The sequence below is a fragment of the Eptatretus burgeri genome, chromosome 9 (assembly GCF_056783735.1).
Source record: "Eptatretus burgeri isolate ZD-2024b chromosome 9, Ebu_testis_v1, whole genome shotgun sequence".
Taxonomy (NCBI): Eukaryota; Metazoa; Chordata; class Myxini; order Myxiniformes; family Myxinidae; genus Eptatretus; species Eptatretus burgeri.
The window spans coordinates 46,726,433-46,742,894 of NC_140969.1; the positions used below are offsets into that span (position 1 = coordinate 46,726,433).

General features: G+C 41.7%; 2 protein-coding genes across 6 annotated transcripts in view; both read left to right on the forward strand.

The window, feature by feature from the left end:
- The first annotated feature begins 875 nt into the window (after window positions 1–875).
- On the forward strand, window positions 876–2,604 carry LOC147020067 (uncharacterized). The gene has a single exon (XM_085895083.1). The coding sequence runs from the start codon at window positions 943–945 to the stop codon at window positions 1,897–1,899; it is 957 nt and encodes a 318-aa protein (XP_085751209.1). The 5' UTR covers window positions 876–942; the 3' UTR covers window positions 1,900–2,604.
- A 2,518-nt stretch (window positions 2,605–5,122) lies between these two features.
- The window catches only part of LOC147020068 (tetraspanin-12-like), a 153,498-nt gene continuing 142,158 nt past the window's right edge, over window positions 5,123–16,462 (forward strand). For 2 of the 5 annotated variants that reach the window (XM_085895062.1, XM_085895063.1), the window contains exons 1-3: window positions 5,202–5,330; window positions 13,506–13,588; window positions 16,280–16,409. In XM_085895062.1, coding sequence (XP_085751188.1) covers window positions 5,265–5,330; window positions 13,506–13,588; window positions 16,280–16,409 — 279 coding nt within the window. In that variant the 5' untranslated portion in view covers window positions 5,202–5,264. Of the gene's footprint in view, window positions 5,331–13,505; window positions 13,589–16,279; window positions 16,410–16,462 lie in introns of all 5 variants that reach the window. The other 3 variants (XM_085895065.1, XM_085895064.1, XM_085895066.1) reach the window with 3 other exon arrangements.

Here is a 16,462-nt window from a genome sequence, read left to right on the forward strand (position 1 = left end):
TACACATTGTGCACAATGATGAGAAACATCACGAGGACTCTGACAGCCGAATGCAGAGCGAAATGCATGCCATCAAGAGAGTGTCACGTCTCATTCAGGAAAAGATGATCAACCCATTTGAAAGTAATGAGCAAGACCTACTGAACATATCTACAGGCCAAAAAACTATATCGGTGGATCTGATAAATGCTCGAAAATTGGGAATGGAAGCACTGACAACAACACAAGCTGAAGGCAGAGACAAAGTTCCATCATTGAAGCTGCAGATGTTTGCTTCAAAGACCACAAAAACACAATCTGTAGCGTTGAAATCCAAGATGATGTATCAAGAGGAGAGTGTTGTTGCCAGAAACCTGTACTTTATCCAAGATTTGGATGAAGGAAAAAAGTTAGCTGCATTTACTCACGAATGGACAGCATACCCATCATCTTTGTTCGAACCAGATCCCCACCTTGAACCAGATCCCGCAGTATGGCATGCGAAAAGGAAAAAGATCAGACTATTTGGCAGCCCTAAAGAAGGTTCTGGGGGAGTCATGGCGAGAGACAGACAAACTACCACCTTCTGAATCAAATGAACAATGTTGTCTGGTTGTAGATGCCATGGCAGTTCTCCAACGGTATCAGTGGCTTGACTGTGACTGCTTCAATGACCTAAAAAGGAAGTACCAAGAAAGGATACTCACAATGATGAGTGGTGGATACACTTGTGCAAATTTTGTTGGCGATCGATGTGATGTCAGTCTTGAAAGGAGTCTGAAGGGTGAAGAGAGGGAAAAGAGGGAGAAAACACATCAAAGAAGCAAGGAGTATGATCCTCGTGGTGCACTTATGCTACCTGAGTGGAACATGTTCATTCAGAATCCTCAGAACAAAGCTAATCTTCTGAATTACATTGGAGAATCCTAGTTGAGAAATCATGCACGTATTCCGGCGAATTGTATGATGACCCTTGGAGGGCTATTCCAAGATCCAGGTAAAACGGTTCAGCTGACCACTACTGAGGCAACTCAAGTCGATGAAATTTGTCAGATACACGAAGAAGCTGATACGAGAATGTTTGCTCATATAGCCTATTCTGTCCAGCACATGGGATACAAGAGAATAGTAGTACAAGCAACTGATACGGATGTAGTGATCATGTGCATTTACTACAGCACATGCATTACTGATCTTGAAGAACTGTGGGTCCAAAAGATGGACACCTTCATCCCAACACATGAGATTGCAGCATCATTGGCAAGGGCTTGTAACATGGAAGCCGAACAAATATGTTCTGTTATCCTCAGTGCCTACATCTTGAGTGGCTGTGATACAGTCAGCTATCCATTCCAAAGAGGAAAGAAGCGGGCTTTCAAATGTGCTGCAGACAATCCAGAAAACCTTCTTCCACTCGCTCAGTATGGCAAACCTGGCGAGAACTTTATCCTTGATGTATCGACTGATGTCATTGAAGCAGCTAGATTCTTCTTTCTGGCCCTCTATTCACAATCTGATTTCCTGGGTAATCTGGATGTCCTGCGTGCACACATTTTCACGACCAAAAAATGTGACCTCAGATGCCTGCCTCCTACAAAGGATGCATTTTACCTTCACTTGCTACGAAGTCTTCACCAAATGGCTGTGTGTAAGAGTGCTCACATTTCGAAACCAGTACACCCAATAGCAACTGCATTCGGCAGAGAAATCAGGAATGGCAAACTGGTACCAATAATGATGACAAAGGATCCAAAGCCAAGAGCTGTGCAGGAAAAGTTCTGTAAATGCAAGAAGAGCAACTGTCTTCGGAGCTGCCTGTGCACTCGGGCCAACTCAAAATGTGTTTTTGCTTGCCTTTGCATGGGCGACCCACTGAAATGTGGACATGAAGCAAACCTCTTGATTCCTGATGAGAACTAAATAATGAACTAGTCAGTGGAATATTCATTTTCATTGATGAGTGCAACATGATACATGTCAAATTTTGCAAGACTTTGTAAAAAGATGTAATTTTACTAAGTGTCATCATGTGAAACTATTTGTATTTATTATATTAGAGATGGTCACAACATAAAAGACACAAAAAGAACTCATGTTGTGCATTTATATTGAATCTGTGGTGAGAACAGACATTTAGTCAGAAATTGACAGCCATTTTGCAAAAAACTGGTAGCTATATTGAATTTTTCATTAAATTTAATAGTGTGTTTTCTTGTCCAACTTTCAAAGGTCGAATAGTACATATATCAAGCAAGTAACACAATTCTGAAAATGTTTCTTTACGGACAAAATTATCGTCAGTCATGCAAAATGGCAGCCATCTTCAAAAGATACAGCCACAATACATTGGATTTTTTACGCCAAAAAAAAAAAAAAGAGTAAACCAAGCAATGGTTTCGTAACAAACACAAAACACTTGAATAATTGCAATAATACTCAGAATATAATGAACATAGATATCTATGGGAAAATATGGCATCCATCTTGGAAAATGGTGGCCATCTTGAAAACCTTTAATCAAATGTATAGTGAATACTTTAAAGGATGTTATGTTCTATTAATGTGCCAAGTTTAGTACTATTTTAATTAAAATTACCCAAACTTTATCCTTCTGCATTTTTCAATTTTTCACGAGAGGCGTTTTTTTATTTGAGGGTCGTAGTGGTAAAAAAAAAAAATGCATTTTTTTCAATTTTGCAATTCCTCCGGCAGAGCAGGCCTCTGGATTCTGTTTCCTAAGGGTCTGAACTTGCAAAAAAAAAGTGGCCTGCAAAGTATATCGTTCCGTGACGGGTCATCTCAAATTTTGGTGCCCTGGATCCAAGACTATTTACCATAAAACCTTTAAAAGTCATCTTATCCAGAACTACTAGACAGATCGAGGGGAAACTTCACATATGTTCCCCAAGCGTGGAGGATACCAGGTTGTTCATGAATAATTGATAGGTCACAGGGTTTGGCAGCCATATTAGATTGAAAGGAAATATTTTTAAAATCCTCTCTTGAACTGCTTCATCAATTGATGTGAAACTTCACAATTATGATCTAGTCGTGATGGGGAATACATGTTTTAAATGTCAAACTGATCAGACGTATGTTTAGGCATCCAGAATTGTTTAATTTTTTTGAACTGCATTCTTTTATTTATTTAATTTTTAAATAAGGCTCACTGGGCTGTGCCTGGATGGGTTTGGGAGTAGAGTAGTAGCAGTTGAAACCAATGTTCTATCCAGGTTCCTCCTGATGACTTCATCACTTTTTGCTTGTTTGGGTTCCCTTTGATGACCATTGCCGTTCCTATTTTATTTGGTTGGCCATTTGATTTGAATTTAATTTTTTCAATTACAAATTTACTGTCAGAAGATTTGGCTCACACCAAGTCCTCAAAATGGTGTGGGTTTAAGTACTCTATGAATACCATCTTTGTTTCTGTGATCAGAGGGCACTCCCAAGTGTAGTTCATCTTACTTGAACAACAGTTTGGAAGTCTCCATTGCTGAGGTGAGAGACTGTTATTTTATTTTCGGTGATCTTGAGGCTCATGGAGGAGCTTGTGCACATAATATTGTTAGTTATCAGGCTGGCCCAGTTGCCTGGTCCGAATCCTGTCAGGCCGGTCTAGTTGCTTGTTACCGTACTTCGGTGGAATGTCTGAGCCAGCTAAACGACATGCTGGTACTCCCTCACGCCTGGCACCCAAATGGTGGTTACCATGACAGATGCAGGGTACTTTGTGTGTAGATGCTAATCATCCAAAACCCAATCTGTCCTTTGATGAACGATTAATTGCCAAAGCGGTTTTAGGCACACCACAGAAGAAAGACCAGGCAGAGTGACAAGACAAAAAATACTGTTTCTGCGCTTGACGGAGTACAGCTGGCCCCGAGGGAGGAACGTATGGCACAGCTCGATCGTGCACAAGCAGGCACAGTTCAGAGTCCAGGATGCAGGAGCGTAGGTGAGTCAGAGAGGCCTCAGTTGGGGATGAAGCTCTGACTGCACTTTGCCAGGCCGACTGAACTAATGCGAATGTGTAGCCTCCCACACCAAAGTCCAAGGTCCAACTCCTACCAGGCTCTGGTTGCCCCCACATTTATCCCCTCAGACCATGCTCCCTACGGTCATGCAATTCTGCATCTGCCCTGTGCTGATTGGTGATTTTGGTGACAATCAAGGTGCACCATACCCATAGGCCACGCAAGTTCTACATGGCAGGACGTGCCCTTTACGCCGAATCCATGCCCAGACTTGCGCCCATGGTCTGGTCTCCCCCCACATTGCACATGTAAGACAAATTACAGAAGAATAAAACATTAAAAAGGTTTCAGGGGGAATCTGTTTTTGACACAAATATGCAGGAAGGGAGATTACTGCTTTCTCTAGAAATAACGACACATTTCCTAATATGGTGATTTTACCTCGCGCTTACACTAAACATGTAGGATGGAAATAACTATTTATGCTACACAATGTTAACCCACAGAATGCATTCCCACAACATGCAGGACAAAGACATTGGTAGATAATGTACTTTTACATGAATTGCAAAGACATTGAAAGACAATTGATAAACTTATGGTGTTTGGCATTTGAACCTGGGTTTCCAACATCATGAGTCATCGGTTTAGATGGGAACAATAAAGTACCGACAGAACCTTGCATACCCTCATCTTGGGACTATCTACAAATGGGTTGGAAGCTTACATACCTGTTGTTTCCATTTCCATTCAGGATAAGAGGAATTTAAAAACACTGATTCGAAATTTATTTGAAGAAAAATCGATGATATGATTTAAGGTTTTGAGTTTAGTTTTTAAACTTTTAAATATCAACGTATTGTGCATATTATTATTGTAGCCCATTCAAGACGTTTTGACGACCTCATGTAGTCGTATTATTTTTTATTCTATTGTCGAATTATTGTTCTATACCCATTTCAAAGTGATTTTTTTTTTTAATGGAAGAAAAACTGATTTTGAAAGCATTTGCACAAAAATATAGCAGTTAACACAGGGGAGCGTTCCACTGGTCCTGGACTCTCCTCTCGACTCCAATCAACCTTCAGATAAAATACAAATTGGGACAAGCCAGTTGGTTTCACTGCATCCCTGAAGAACGGTGTGAAAGACACAACACCCTTTGCATTTTCAAGATGGAAGTTTAGAGCCAAGTCTCAGCTGAACCCAAATAGACGTTTATCTCTTGCTAGACATACAGTTCGGAATCCACCTGGCAGGTGTAATCCCCGCCCAGTTCGAGCAAATCACGCCCAAGTTGTTTTGGTGATGGCTGTTGGAGACCTCGAACGGTGTGTGCAGTACTTTCTCTGTGCCATCAATTTCTTGTTCTGGGTGAGTTGAAATACCTCATTCATAAACTTGTGATTGCATTCACTGCCAATGAAGTAATTATATACATTTTTAAAGCAGTGTGCAAATTTTGGACTATTTGAAATGTTTACCTTTTATCAAAGGCATGGTGCTTACGTGTATAATTTACAATACTGGTTGTAGTTGGGCCCTTAGGGAAACAGAATATCTGCCGATTAAAGGTTAGACAGATATGCATGGAGGATGAGCTCATGTCTTCAGGATTCATGCTTATTTTCACTTTGGAACCTTTTTTTTGTATACATCGTCAAGGCTCATGAAAGAGCTAGTATGAGTACACTGAACAGATCAGGATGTAACAGACAAAAACAGGACCCTAAACACGCACGCATGGAGTGGCCAAGAAGGATACAGAAGGAAATTCCAAGGAGTGAAAAGTAGAAAATTGGAAGGAGGAAGGATTTGGGGGAGAAGGGGGGGGTAACAAGGGTAGAAAAGATCATGGTTTTGTATTGTGGACCATCTGAGATGGTGGTGAACAACTGTTTTGAAGACCTGGAGGTAAGAATGAGATTGAAGAGGATGTGGAGGTTGGTTCGAGAGGTGGGGGAAAAAGAGGAACAAATGAGTAGTGGTGAGCAGTGATCCTGGATTTAGGTTGTTTCACCAGAAAGGGGTTGGTGGTGAACTGTGTGATCCTGGCAGACACCTAGGGGGGAAGGTGTATGTATGGATGTATATATGTATGTATGGATGTATATATATATATATATATATATATATATATATATATATATATATATATATATATATATATATATATATATTCGTCTCCCTCATCCCAGTCCACCTCCTCTCTCTGGACTCCCACCCCACCCCTTCCCCATACCTCCTCTTCTCACCACACCTGCTCCCCTTCTCATTCCACCCACTCCAACCTCCCACCCTACCCCTTCCCCTCCCTCCTCCTCCTACTGTACTCCTCTTCCCTTCCCTCGTCCCAACTCCACCCTCCCCCCTCTCTTCCCACAAAGGAATTTTTGCAGGGTGTATATTAAAGTGTAAGTTTTCATAATACATAAACCTCAACCCACCCTCCTCTAGGTGGGTCAAGTTTGCACATTACTTGCTGAAAAATGCATAGTCTGTGCTTTGCAAGAAGACAATAGATGTTTGTATGGTATGCCCTTAAAAGATTCTGGATGGTCTCAAGGGTCTGGATGGATGTGGTTCCACTTGTTAGCGTCAAAGGGGTTTAAAGGGTCTAAACTCTCAAGCATGTCAAAAGGGTCTAAAAGGGTCCAAGTGGTCTAAAGCTCTGAATGGTCAAGGGTCTAAGCTGCCTAATCTGTCTGAAGTGTGTAAGGGGTCTTCAGGGTCTTAGGAGTTAAAAGGGTCTTTAAGGTCATAAAGGATATTTGGGGTATTAAGGGTTATTGGATCTTAGGAGTCTTCAAGATCTTAAAGGGTATTGGAGGTTGTGATGTAACCAAGTTTGAATGTAAAATGTATATTTATGTTCCGCCTGTGATTTGCTTCATCGTTCATGCTCCACCCATGTGTTGTGTCATCTCCGCTGGGAGGGGCATGGGAGTTGTGGCTTTTACTTGTCTGGACCCGCATATGATACAAGGACATGCACCACACATCCGGCAACAACATTACCAGTGTCTTGTCATTCACTATTGGGTCGAGGTGTCAAGCCTTCAATCACGCCAACAGTGATGCCTGCCAGGCAGGACTGTGTAAACTATTTGTCTCTTTGTGACTTAGTTTCAAATAGGATTCCTGTGTTAGATTATAAACCTATGAAATTCAGGACATGGCATACAGCCTTTCAGAACATCTGATGAACAGCTAAACCTCATGGTTCAACATATGGCTGATGGTTCACAATCCAAAGCACTCGTAGAGTATCTTCACCGAGTATACATTTCTAACCCTGATGTTGGTTTCGAGCAGGTCTGGAATCACCTTCAATAAAGATTTGGCAGTGACGAAACAGTTACACAATCATTGCTAAATAAGTTGGAACTTTCATATTAAGGACTCTTCTCATGAGTGCAAAACTTTGCAGAAGTTTAGCGACACCATCGAGTAAATCGAGGCCGTCAAAATGATGGTTCCCTTCCTGAACTTGCAACTTTGGCTATATCTCTGTTCCTCAAAGCAATCATAGCGAAGCTTCCACCTGACCTTGTGGATCGTTGGGGGATGGAGGCCTTCAAGTATAAAGAAACCCATAATGTCACCTTTCCACCATTTTCGAAGCTCCCATCCTTCAATCAACGCAAGGCAAAGATCCAAAATGACCTCAGTCTGATGGTTTCCTCGGGATATGTTGACGGATCATGTCCTTCAGCTACTAAGATGAAAGCTCCACTCATGACGAAGAACAGAATGTCTGCCTTCACCAGTGACACTCATCCAAGGTTCAGAGTCGGCAAGACCAAAGTCACGAGTGAATTGCTGCTACAGATTGTCGAGCAACCGACCACAGCAGTCACGTCGCCTTCTGAAAATCAGCACACTCATCATTGAATGGAAGATCTAGAACAATTCTGCCCCATTCACAGGATCATACATCCTCTTGCACATTGCACAATATTCAAAACAAAAACAATGCAATCTAGACTCATCCTTCTTAACCAATGGAAAATAGGTACCAGATGTGCTCTGTCAACTAACCATTCAGCCAAGGAGTGTCAAGTAAAATTACATTGTTCTCAGTATGACAGCACCCATCATTGCTCAGCACTCCATGATGCCGGTTCTGCTACCCTCATCAGACCGGCAAGGGAGGCAATTTATCAGAAACTCTTTGAACCCTGAAAGAGTACCGGATAGGCTTCAAATACATGGCGAGGAGTGACCCTTGGTAATTAATAGGTGTACAGACACTTGTGGTAGTAGTGGATCCAGAGGAAGGTCTTGTGAAGGTATTAATCGTTGGTAATGCTGAAACCTTTCTGAAAACTAATGCTGTGTTAGATGACAAGTCAAATCGGTCTCTGGGCCACAGCGAACTCTTTGACCACTTCAAGGTGCCAAATATTCGAATCCCTTATGAACTCAAAACCTCCTCTGGAACTATGGCAGCCATTGAAGGTGTGTCAGGAATCTAATTATCAAATCTTTCAATGGAATCATCCACCTGCTGCTTCCGAGATAACCTAATGTAATGCTATTCCTTGTAATTCCTCCGACATTCTAAACACTGGAGGTCGCGACTGATTTTCTGAATTGAACGAGATGCTGTTCAGATGTTTAAGGTCAGAGAATCTTGGAATGGACCACCTAATGTCTCGTGAGCCCAGAATATGGACCTTGGATTGGTGATAATTGGCAATGTATGTCTGCACAGCGTCCATAACCCTGAGCGAGTGGAAGCCTATCGTGCTCATTCTCGTAAATGGAAGACCATCAGTCTGCTCGCCCTGTCCTAATCATATTATAGTCAAGGATGTCATCCCGTCACATCGTTAGGTACCTTCAATTCAGCGCTTTGGGAAATCCTGCAACCACAGAGCCTATGACGATGGGGTCAGCAGTGACTTCCATCAGCGAACAAGGAATGATGATAAGCTGGGTTGCTCCATAAAAGACAACCATTTTCTCATAATCATGGAGGACAGATTCATCAGCAATTAAAATGGCAATTGGATAGCTCCATTACCCTTCAGAGACGATATAAAACTTCCAGACAATTGACCCCTTGCAATCAACTGCTTGATGATGTCTCACGAAATAAGGTACTACTTCGTAGTAGCAGTTCAGAGCTCATTAGCAGTCCCCTCGGGATATTAGTATGCTTCAGACAGGAACTCATCGCTATCATGGCTGACATAGAGCAAATGTTCCATTGTTTCCTTTCTGTCATGAAAGATTTGAATACATGTAAATCAGAAAAGACTTTTATAGTCCACTATACATATATGTACATTTATATATGTATGTATGTATATATATATATATATATATATATATATATATATATATATATATATATATATATATATATATATATATATATATATATATATATATATATATATATATATACACTGATGAGCCAAAATATTATGACCACCTGCCTGATATGCCGTTGGTTCTCCATGTGCCACCAAAACAGCACCGACCTGCCGAAGCATGGACTCGACAAGACTCCTGAAGGTGTCCTGTGGTTTCTGGCACCAAAACATTAGCAGCAGATCATTCAAGTCCTGTAAGTTGTGAGGTGGAGACGCCATGGATCAGACTTGTGGGTCCAGCACATCCCACAGATGCTCAATCGGATTGAGATCTGGAGAATTTGGAGACCAGGGCAACACCGTGAACACTTCCTCATGTTCCTCAAACCATTCCCGAACAATATGTGCAGTGTGGCAGGGCGCATTATCCTGCTGAAAGAGGCCATTGCCATCAGGGAATACCATTGCCATGAAGGGGTGTACCTGGTCTGCAACGATGTTTAGGAAGGAAATCTCAGTTCCTTCCACAAAGCTCAGAACAAGGGTGTGTCTACCCTCAGGAGAGGCAAGAAACAACATCTTTCTAATCTCAATTCCGAACTCTCAAACTTGTCTCCCTCCTCCAAATCCTGGTGGTGTCTAGTTATCCCGCCCCCCGGAGGGAGGGAGCGGGATATTGTAATCGTCCAGTTTGTTTGTCTGTCTGTCTGTTAGCAACTTTATGGCAAAACGGCTTTAGTAAATGCTATCAAATTTAATCCACAGGTGGGCAATGAACCTTGGATGACCCCATTAACTTTTGGGTCCAATTGGATCAAAGGTCAAGGTCAAGGTCACGAAAAGATCAAAATCGTTTTTCGCTCATAACTTCATCAAAAATGGTTTAATTGACTTCAAACAAAGACTAAAATATTCCTTATAATCAACATTCAGGTTAAAGATGTATCAAATTTAAATTTGATCCCCAAAATAACTTTATGCCTTAAATGGGTGGGAATTGTTGTGCCTGGCACCACTTGTCAAGTCTGTTTCTGGTGTATGCTCCCCCTCCATCCCCTTCTTTCTTCAAATGGCCCCACAGCAGCTGACACAGCAAGTGAAAAGGCTGAATGCCTAAATGCCGTGTTTGCTTCTAAATATTGTGTCCCAAACCCATCGCTTTCTGTACCCACCTTACCCAGTCACATCCAGCTGTTCCTGCACTCTGTGTCATTTTCTCTCAACAAGGAAGAGAGCTTGCTGTCAAACCTCAACTCTGATTCTGCAACCGGTCCAGACGACATCAGCCCAAGTATCCTAAAAACCTGCTCTGCTGCTCTTGCTCATCCTCTCTCTGTTCTATTCACCCTCCCATTTGCTCAAGGTCATCTGCCATCTTCTTGGAAATCGGCAAACGTTACTGCCCTGCATAAAAAAGGTGCTAAAACAGATCCTTGCAACTTTAGACCAATCAGCCTTCTCCCAATCATCAGCAAGGTTATGGAATCCTCTTGAACAATCCTTTCATTCAAGATTCTGAGTCTCACTATCTCCCATGATCTTTCCTGGGGAAGCCACATTTCCAAGCTGGCCTCCAAAAGCAGTCGCCAACTGGGTATCCTCCGTCATGCAAAGTCCTTCCTTGGCACACCTGAGCTCCTGACCAAAAACAAAGCTTTCATCCACAGCCTGATGGAGTACTGTTCTCCCCTCTCGGCTGGTGCTCCTGCCTCTCATCTTTCTCGGCTTCACACTATGGGAACCAAGGCATTTAGGATCATTGGTATCTCCCGCGATGAGGCTGAGTCTTTGGGTCTCTCCCTTTCTCACCGCAGGCAGCTCAGTGGTCTTTCTGTCTTCTACCGTCTCCTCTCTTGCCTCTCACCCCCTCCCCCACCCCCTGCTCTGTCTGCTATCTGTCCCCCCCCCATATTTCTTCAGGGCACTCAAGGTCCGCCAGCAACCCCTTCTGATAAAATTACCAAAATCAAGAATCACTACTCACCTTCATTCTTTCATTCCTCTTTTCCCGCCTTTGGAACAAACTCCCACACTCTCTTCAATCCTACTCTTCCCTCCAGGTCTTTCAAACAGCTGTTCACCGCCATCTCTTATCTTCCCTCATCCAAAACCTCGATCTTTTCTATCCCCACTAATCCACCCCAAACCTAGCTCCTTCAAATTTCCTGCTTTTCTCCTGAAAGTCCCTGTCGTGCATGGACCTGAAAGTCCCTGTAGTATCCATCTTGTAAACCTGTGTACCCTGCCCCATCCCTCTCCCTTCCACAGTTCTCTTCATGTCTCTGTTCTCCACTGTTTTTTCCTTCCCTCTCCCACCCCTCTTATCTCCTGCTCCCCTTGCTGTGCGTTTCTGTGTGTTAGCTCTCACACGAGACTTGACAGTGTACACAAAAAAAAATTTTCAATGCTGAATCGCACAGTTACTCTGCTCTCAGGGCATGAGACGGCATAAATATATTTTCCAAATACTGCTAAATAAAAGGATTTTGAAATTGACAATATAACGGCAGCAAGCAACAGTCACAGCAAAGCAAGTAAACCACACCAAGCAAGCCACAGCAAGCGCTTATCTGCCGTTCAGGGTTTCATAATCGTAGTATTGCAGGTTCATTGGATGTCGTACGCAGATATTGACACAAGGAGTAGTGTTCATGCAGAAGCCTTCAGCTGTTTATTCATTCCCACAAAAGCTCCGTGGAAGCTGCAAATAACTCAGAAGAGCTCCCAAAGGCTCCGTGAAAGATCCGAAAAGCTCCGTGAAACTGTAAAGGAATGATTTTGTTTTGTGACAATACTTCAGAAATGCATTACAGTTCCACTATAAATCAAATACAATGAATCAAATACAATGAATCAAATACAATAAATCAAACGAAGAGCAGACAGACTTCAAATGGGGTCGAGTTACATAATGCAAATGGCACTAATGTACGTGATGTGCAATGTGTTGACATGAAAATGTGTACAAAATACATTTCAATCTTTCTTACTACATGACATCTTATAATAATTAGTAACATGGAGAGATATACTGATGACCACTTTAATCCTCCTTAACGAGTAACGCTTGTATGTAGATAAAACGTAGAATGCGCCTGATCACATCAATGGCCTCGTGGCTCGACATGAACCTCACAATGCAGTACAAGCTTTACAACATGATGTAAGCTTCACAGAGTGATGTAAGCAAGCAGTAGCCCTAAGCTTCGCAAAGTGCCAAAGCTTTTTGATTCCCAGCATGCATCTGCATCCGTTCTGAGCCCTGCCTAGAACATTCGCTCCGAGTTCTGCCCAGAACATTAATGGCATTGTAAATCTTTACTAACTGACAAATGTCATGACCGACATTACAGCCAAGAAGGTGATTTGTTTTCTGCACTGTTCAAGTAAATAATTCAATTGAAATGCTTGCTGTTTGTGTCCTTTATAACATCCTTAAAAACAATAAGCTTCCTGTTTGGAATGATTTTCAATTTTGTTTGACTGCTAGACAGGCAGACAGACTAAAAACAAATCCTCTTCGTACATGTGAGATTGAAATGAGATTCCGTACGTTTTTCCAATTTCAGAGCCAAAGTACTGCTAAACTGCTGGTTTGTGTTTTACAGTATTCAAAATGTAAAATTCAATTGATATTAAGTTGTTCCTCGATAAAACACCAACGTGTGTCGGCAGACGACAGACAGACAGAGTGTACCAATTGCCTAACCCAGCTTTTTCCTTCATGTGTGCAAGTTAATTACAGGTTAGTGAGCTTCCTTGCAATATTAGCAAAGTCATGTCATCCATCGTCACAGCTGACACGTCACAGCTCGTGGTCGAGGATGTAGTCCCCCAATGCAATATCTTGGGATACATCACATTACTTATACAGGTTTCTTGTTCAGTAAAAACTCAGCTGGCTTTTTGATGACCTACAGGGGTGTGGACCGGCCAAGGGGTATAACCTGATTGCCCCACCTGATCTGGTTTACATGCGATGCTTGATTGCGGTTGACCGTTATTCCCTCCCCTTGTTAAAGGAAACAGTTTTAAACAAATCTCAGTCCCATTATTCTCATGCACTTTCCACCGAGAAAAATAAAGGCATGATCATCATTTTAACGTATATTCCCTCCACCTCCATCATGCTTTAACTCTCCATCTCTTTATATTAATGATGGTGGTACATCCTGTTTTGCCACTGTCGATGTGACCATTTAATTCTTTCTTACATCGGTTTTAGATAATATGCTTGGCACTGCTGCTGCGGTTGAGAACATCCCAGCGACTGGAGGACAGTATGATGGCTCTAACCTATGGTTCCAGGTCAGATCATTAGTACTTGTTGAATTTTTTTTTAAATAAAACAAAATCATCAGAGTTCATCAAATATAAAATTATAAAATCAAAAAGTATAAGGGAGTTGAAATTCTGCCTATTTCTCAAGCTATTCATTCACCTGCTACACATACACAATTGTCCCATCTACATGCTAGCACCTTAATGTCATCTGCTTATACATTTTTAGTAGCAAGGCCATTTCAGGACCCGTTTTGACATATTTTTCTTTCCTTTATTCTTGGTATACAAGGTCAAGGCTCATAGAACAGTGAGAACACTGAACAGATCAGACCACAACAGAACAAATGGAACAGTATAAAGAGGGGGGAACACCAACAGCAGGGTTGAAGGATAAACTAAACGGAGACTTGGACAAATAAGGGAAGTGGGGATGAGAAAGGAGTATGGGAGGATACATGGGGTGGGCAGGATGGATATAGAAACAGACTCTCAGGAAGGAAAAAGAGGAAATTTGGAAGGAGGTGGGCCTGGGGCTGGGGAAGGTTAACAGGGGTTTAAAAAAAAATCATCATTTTGGATAGGGGATAATCTGAGATTGTGGTGAAAAGCTGTCATGGAGACCTGGAAGGAAGGATGAGATTGAAGAGAATATAAAAGTTGATTCCATAGATGGGGAGGGGGGGGCACAGTAACGGATGAGTGGAGATGAGCAGTTATTCTGGAGTTGGGGATTTTCACCTTCAGAAACCTGGGTTGAGGTGGGGGAGGGGGGGTGACAAAGCATGGAAAAAGCAGAGGGTGTAAGACCAGAAAGGAGGCAGTAGAAGACAGATCACCATCCTGTCCATGATGGGAAAGTGTTCGGCCCATAGACTCAGCTTCAACGTGAGAGATTCCAATGATGTTACAGTAGATGCCTTGCTTTTCATGGTGTCAAGCTGCAGAAAGGTGTGAGCCCAGAGTGGAGAGCAGTATTCTATCATCAAGCTGTGGATGAAGGCCTTGTTGGTGGATAGGAGTTCAGGTATGCCAAGGAAGGACTTCGTACGACGGAGCATAATACCACCTAGATATTCTCTGAATAGTCCAAAGACATGAAAAATCACAAGGTGACAAGTGTGGATGGTATGGGAGAAGAGATAGAACTCCCGAACCCATCTCCGTGAGAGTAGTAGTGATCACATTTGCCATGTGAAGGAGAGAGCATTATTGCGCAGTAAAGTAATGCCCAAATACAGCTTGTCTGGCCATTTTCTGCCTACGGCTTATATTGTTTCATTGCATAAGAACTCGCTGTACGACATACTTTTTTTTTTCATCCAACATTGACATCCATATTTTTGGACAAGGTCCAGGCTAATACAAGACCTAGCTAGCACATATGGATAAGATTTTAATCACAATGGGGGGGGGGGGGGAATAATATGACCGCCATTCCACGGAAGCTATCACACATGGAAAATATTTTAATTAACAGCAGGGGGAAAAAAAATTAGGGACATTAAATACAGAGGGATAAAGGGAAAGAAGACAGATACAGGACTTACGGTGACAGGGAACTATCTTTGGTAAATCCATGCTAACTACCTTTAATTAGTTCGTATTTGTTTAAATGGTTCCTCATCTGGTCCTTAATTAATGTCTCCAACACTTTCCCCACAACTAAGTCAAACGAAGACATTCACTTGATGATTAAATAACTACCTAATTAACCCTTTCATTCACGCCAAAGTCATTTTCCTAACAATATACTGTGTAAATATAAAAGTTTAAGCAAAGTTTACCCCTATTTTAGATGCATCGAGTGCAAGATAAGCATGTTATTTTTCCAATATACGAGTACTGTACATCATTTTTTGATGGGATTAATCTGATTCAAATGTAATAGTTTGGAGTTCATGCTTCATCTGCAACATCTGATGCATAGGCCTTGAGTTAAGGGATCAATGACTGAAAGCAGTACTGGAGTAGGATTGTTCAAACGCAACACATGATATCCCTATGGGCATATTTTGGACTCAGGTGATTGATCTTACCAGTTGTGCAATTATCCTGTATAAAGACACAATTTTTCATCGTATCTTTGTACTCTGAAGCAAATTACACACTACATCGACTATCATCCTGTGTTTATGATACTCACTGCATTTGGACAATAAACGAGTGCTTTAACCATTGAACTTCTGATAAGTCGAATGCTATGACAACACATTCAATAAAACATTTACTGTAATTACTCTGTCGTGAAAAAGTATGGCTCTAACGTCTGTTAAAGCTGAAATTTAGCAACATCAGTTTTTGACTCGTCCTTTAGCACGACATCAGTCGGACGTTTGAACAAGTTATCAATGGCAATACTACAATGAAGAATGTAAATAAAGATCTCGTTATCTACAATTGTGCTATTGTTATATAATATTAGTGAATATTAATTCACAATACATGTTATTATATCCAGAGGTTTAAAGCCCAGCTGATGAATTAAATTATAGGTAAATATTTTCTCTCTTATACCCACAAAAAAGACGTTATTAAGGCTGTCAAATCTCACGTGGTCTCAGGTGTAAGGTTGACATTTTTAATGACATTCAATCACATCAACTTCACAATGAGATGTGTGAGACTGTACAATGTCTTCCAAAACCTTATGCTTTCTGTAGATTGTGAGTGTACATTGCTAAACAATGAAGCCAGTGGTGCTTTGTGTTTCTGCAGCCTTCCTGAGTTGTGGGTGCAGAGGTCAGCTGTGCGGCCTGTTCTAGTTGCTGTAACTGCATTTCTGGCACTGGTTGCGGGTGCAGGCATGTGGGGAGCAGCACGTGGCAGCACCATCATACTTATTCTGGTGCTGTTATAGGGAATTATGGATTGCATGAATGCAGTGTTCCTGGTTTGTAG

What these genes read in the sequence shown, in the direction of transcription:
- LOC147020067 (XM_085895083.1), top strand. Translation starts at nt 943, where the DNA reads ATGATGACCCTTGGAGGGCTATTCCAAGATCCAGGTAAAACGGTTCAG.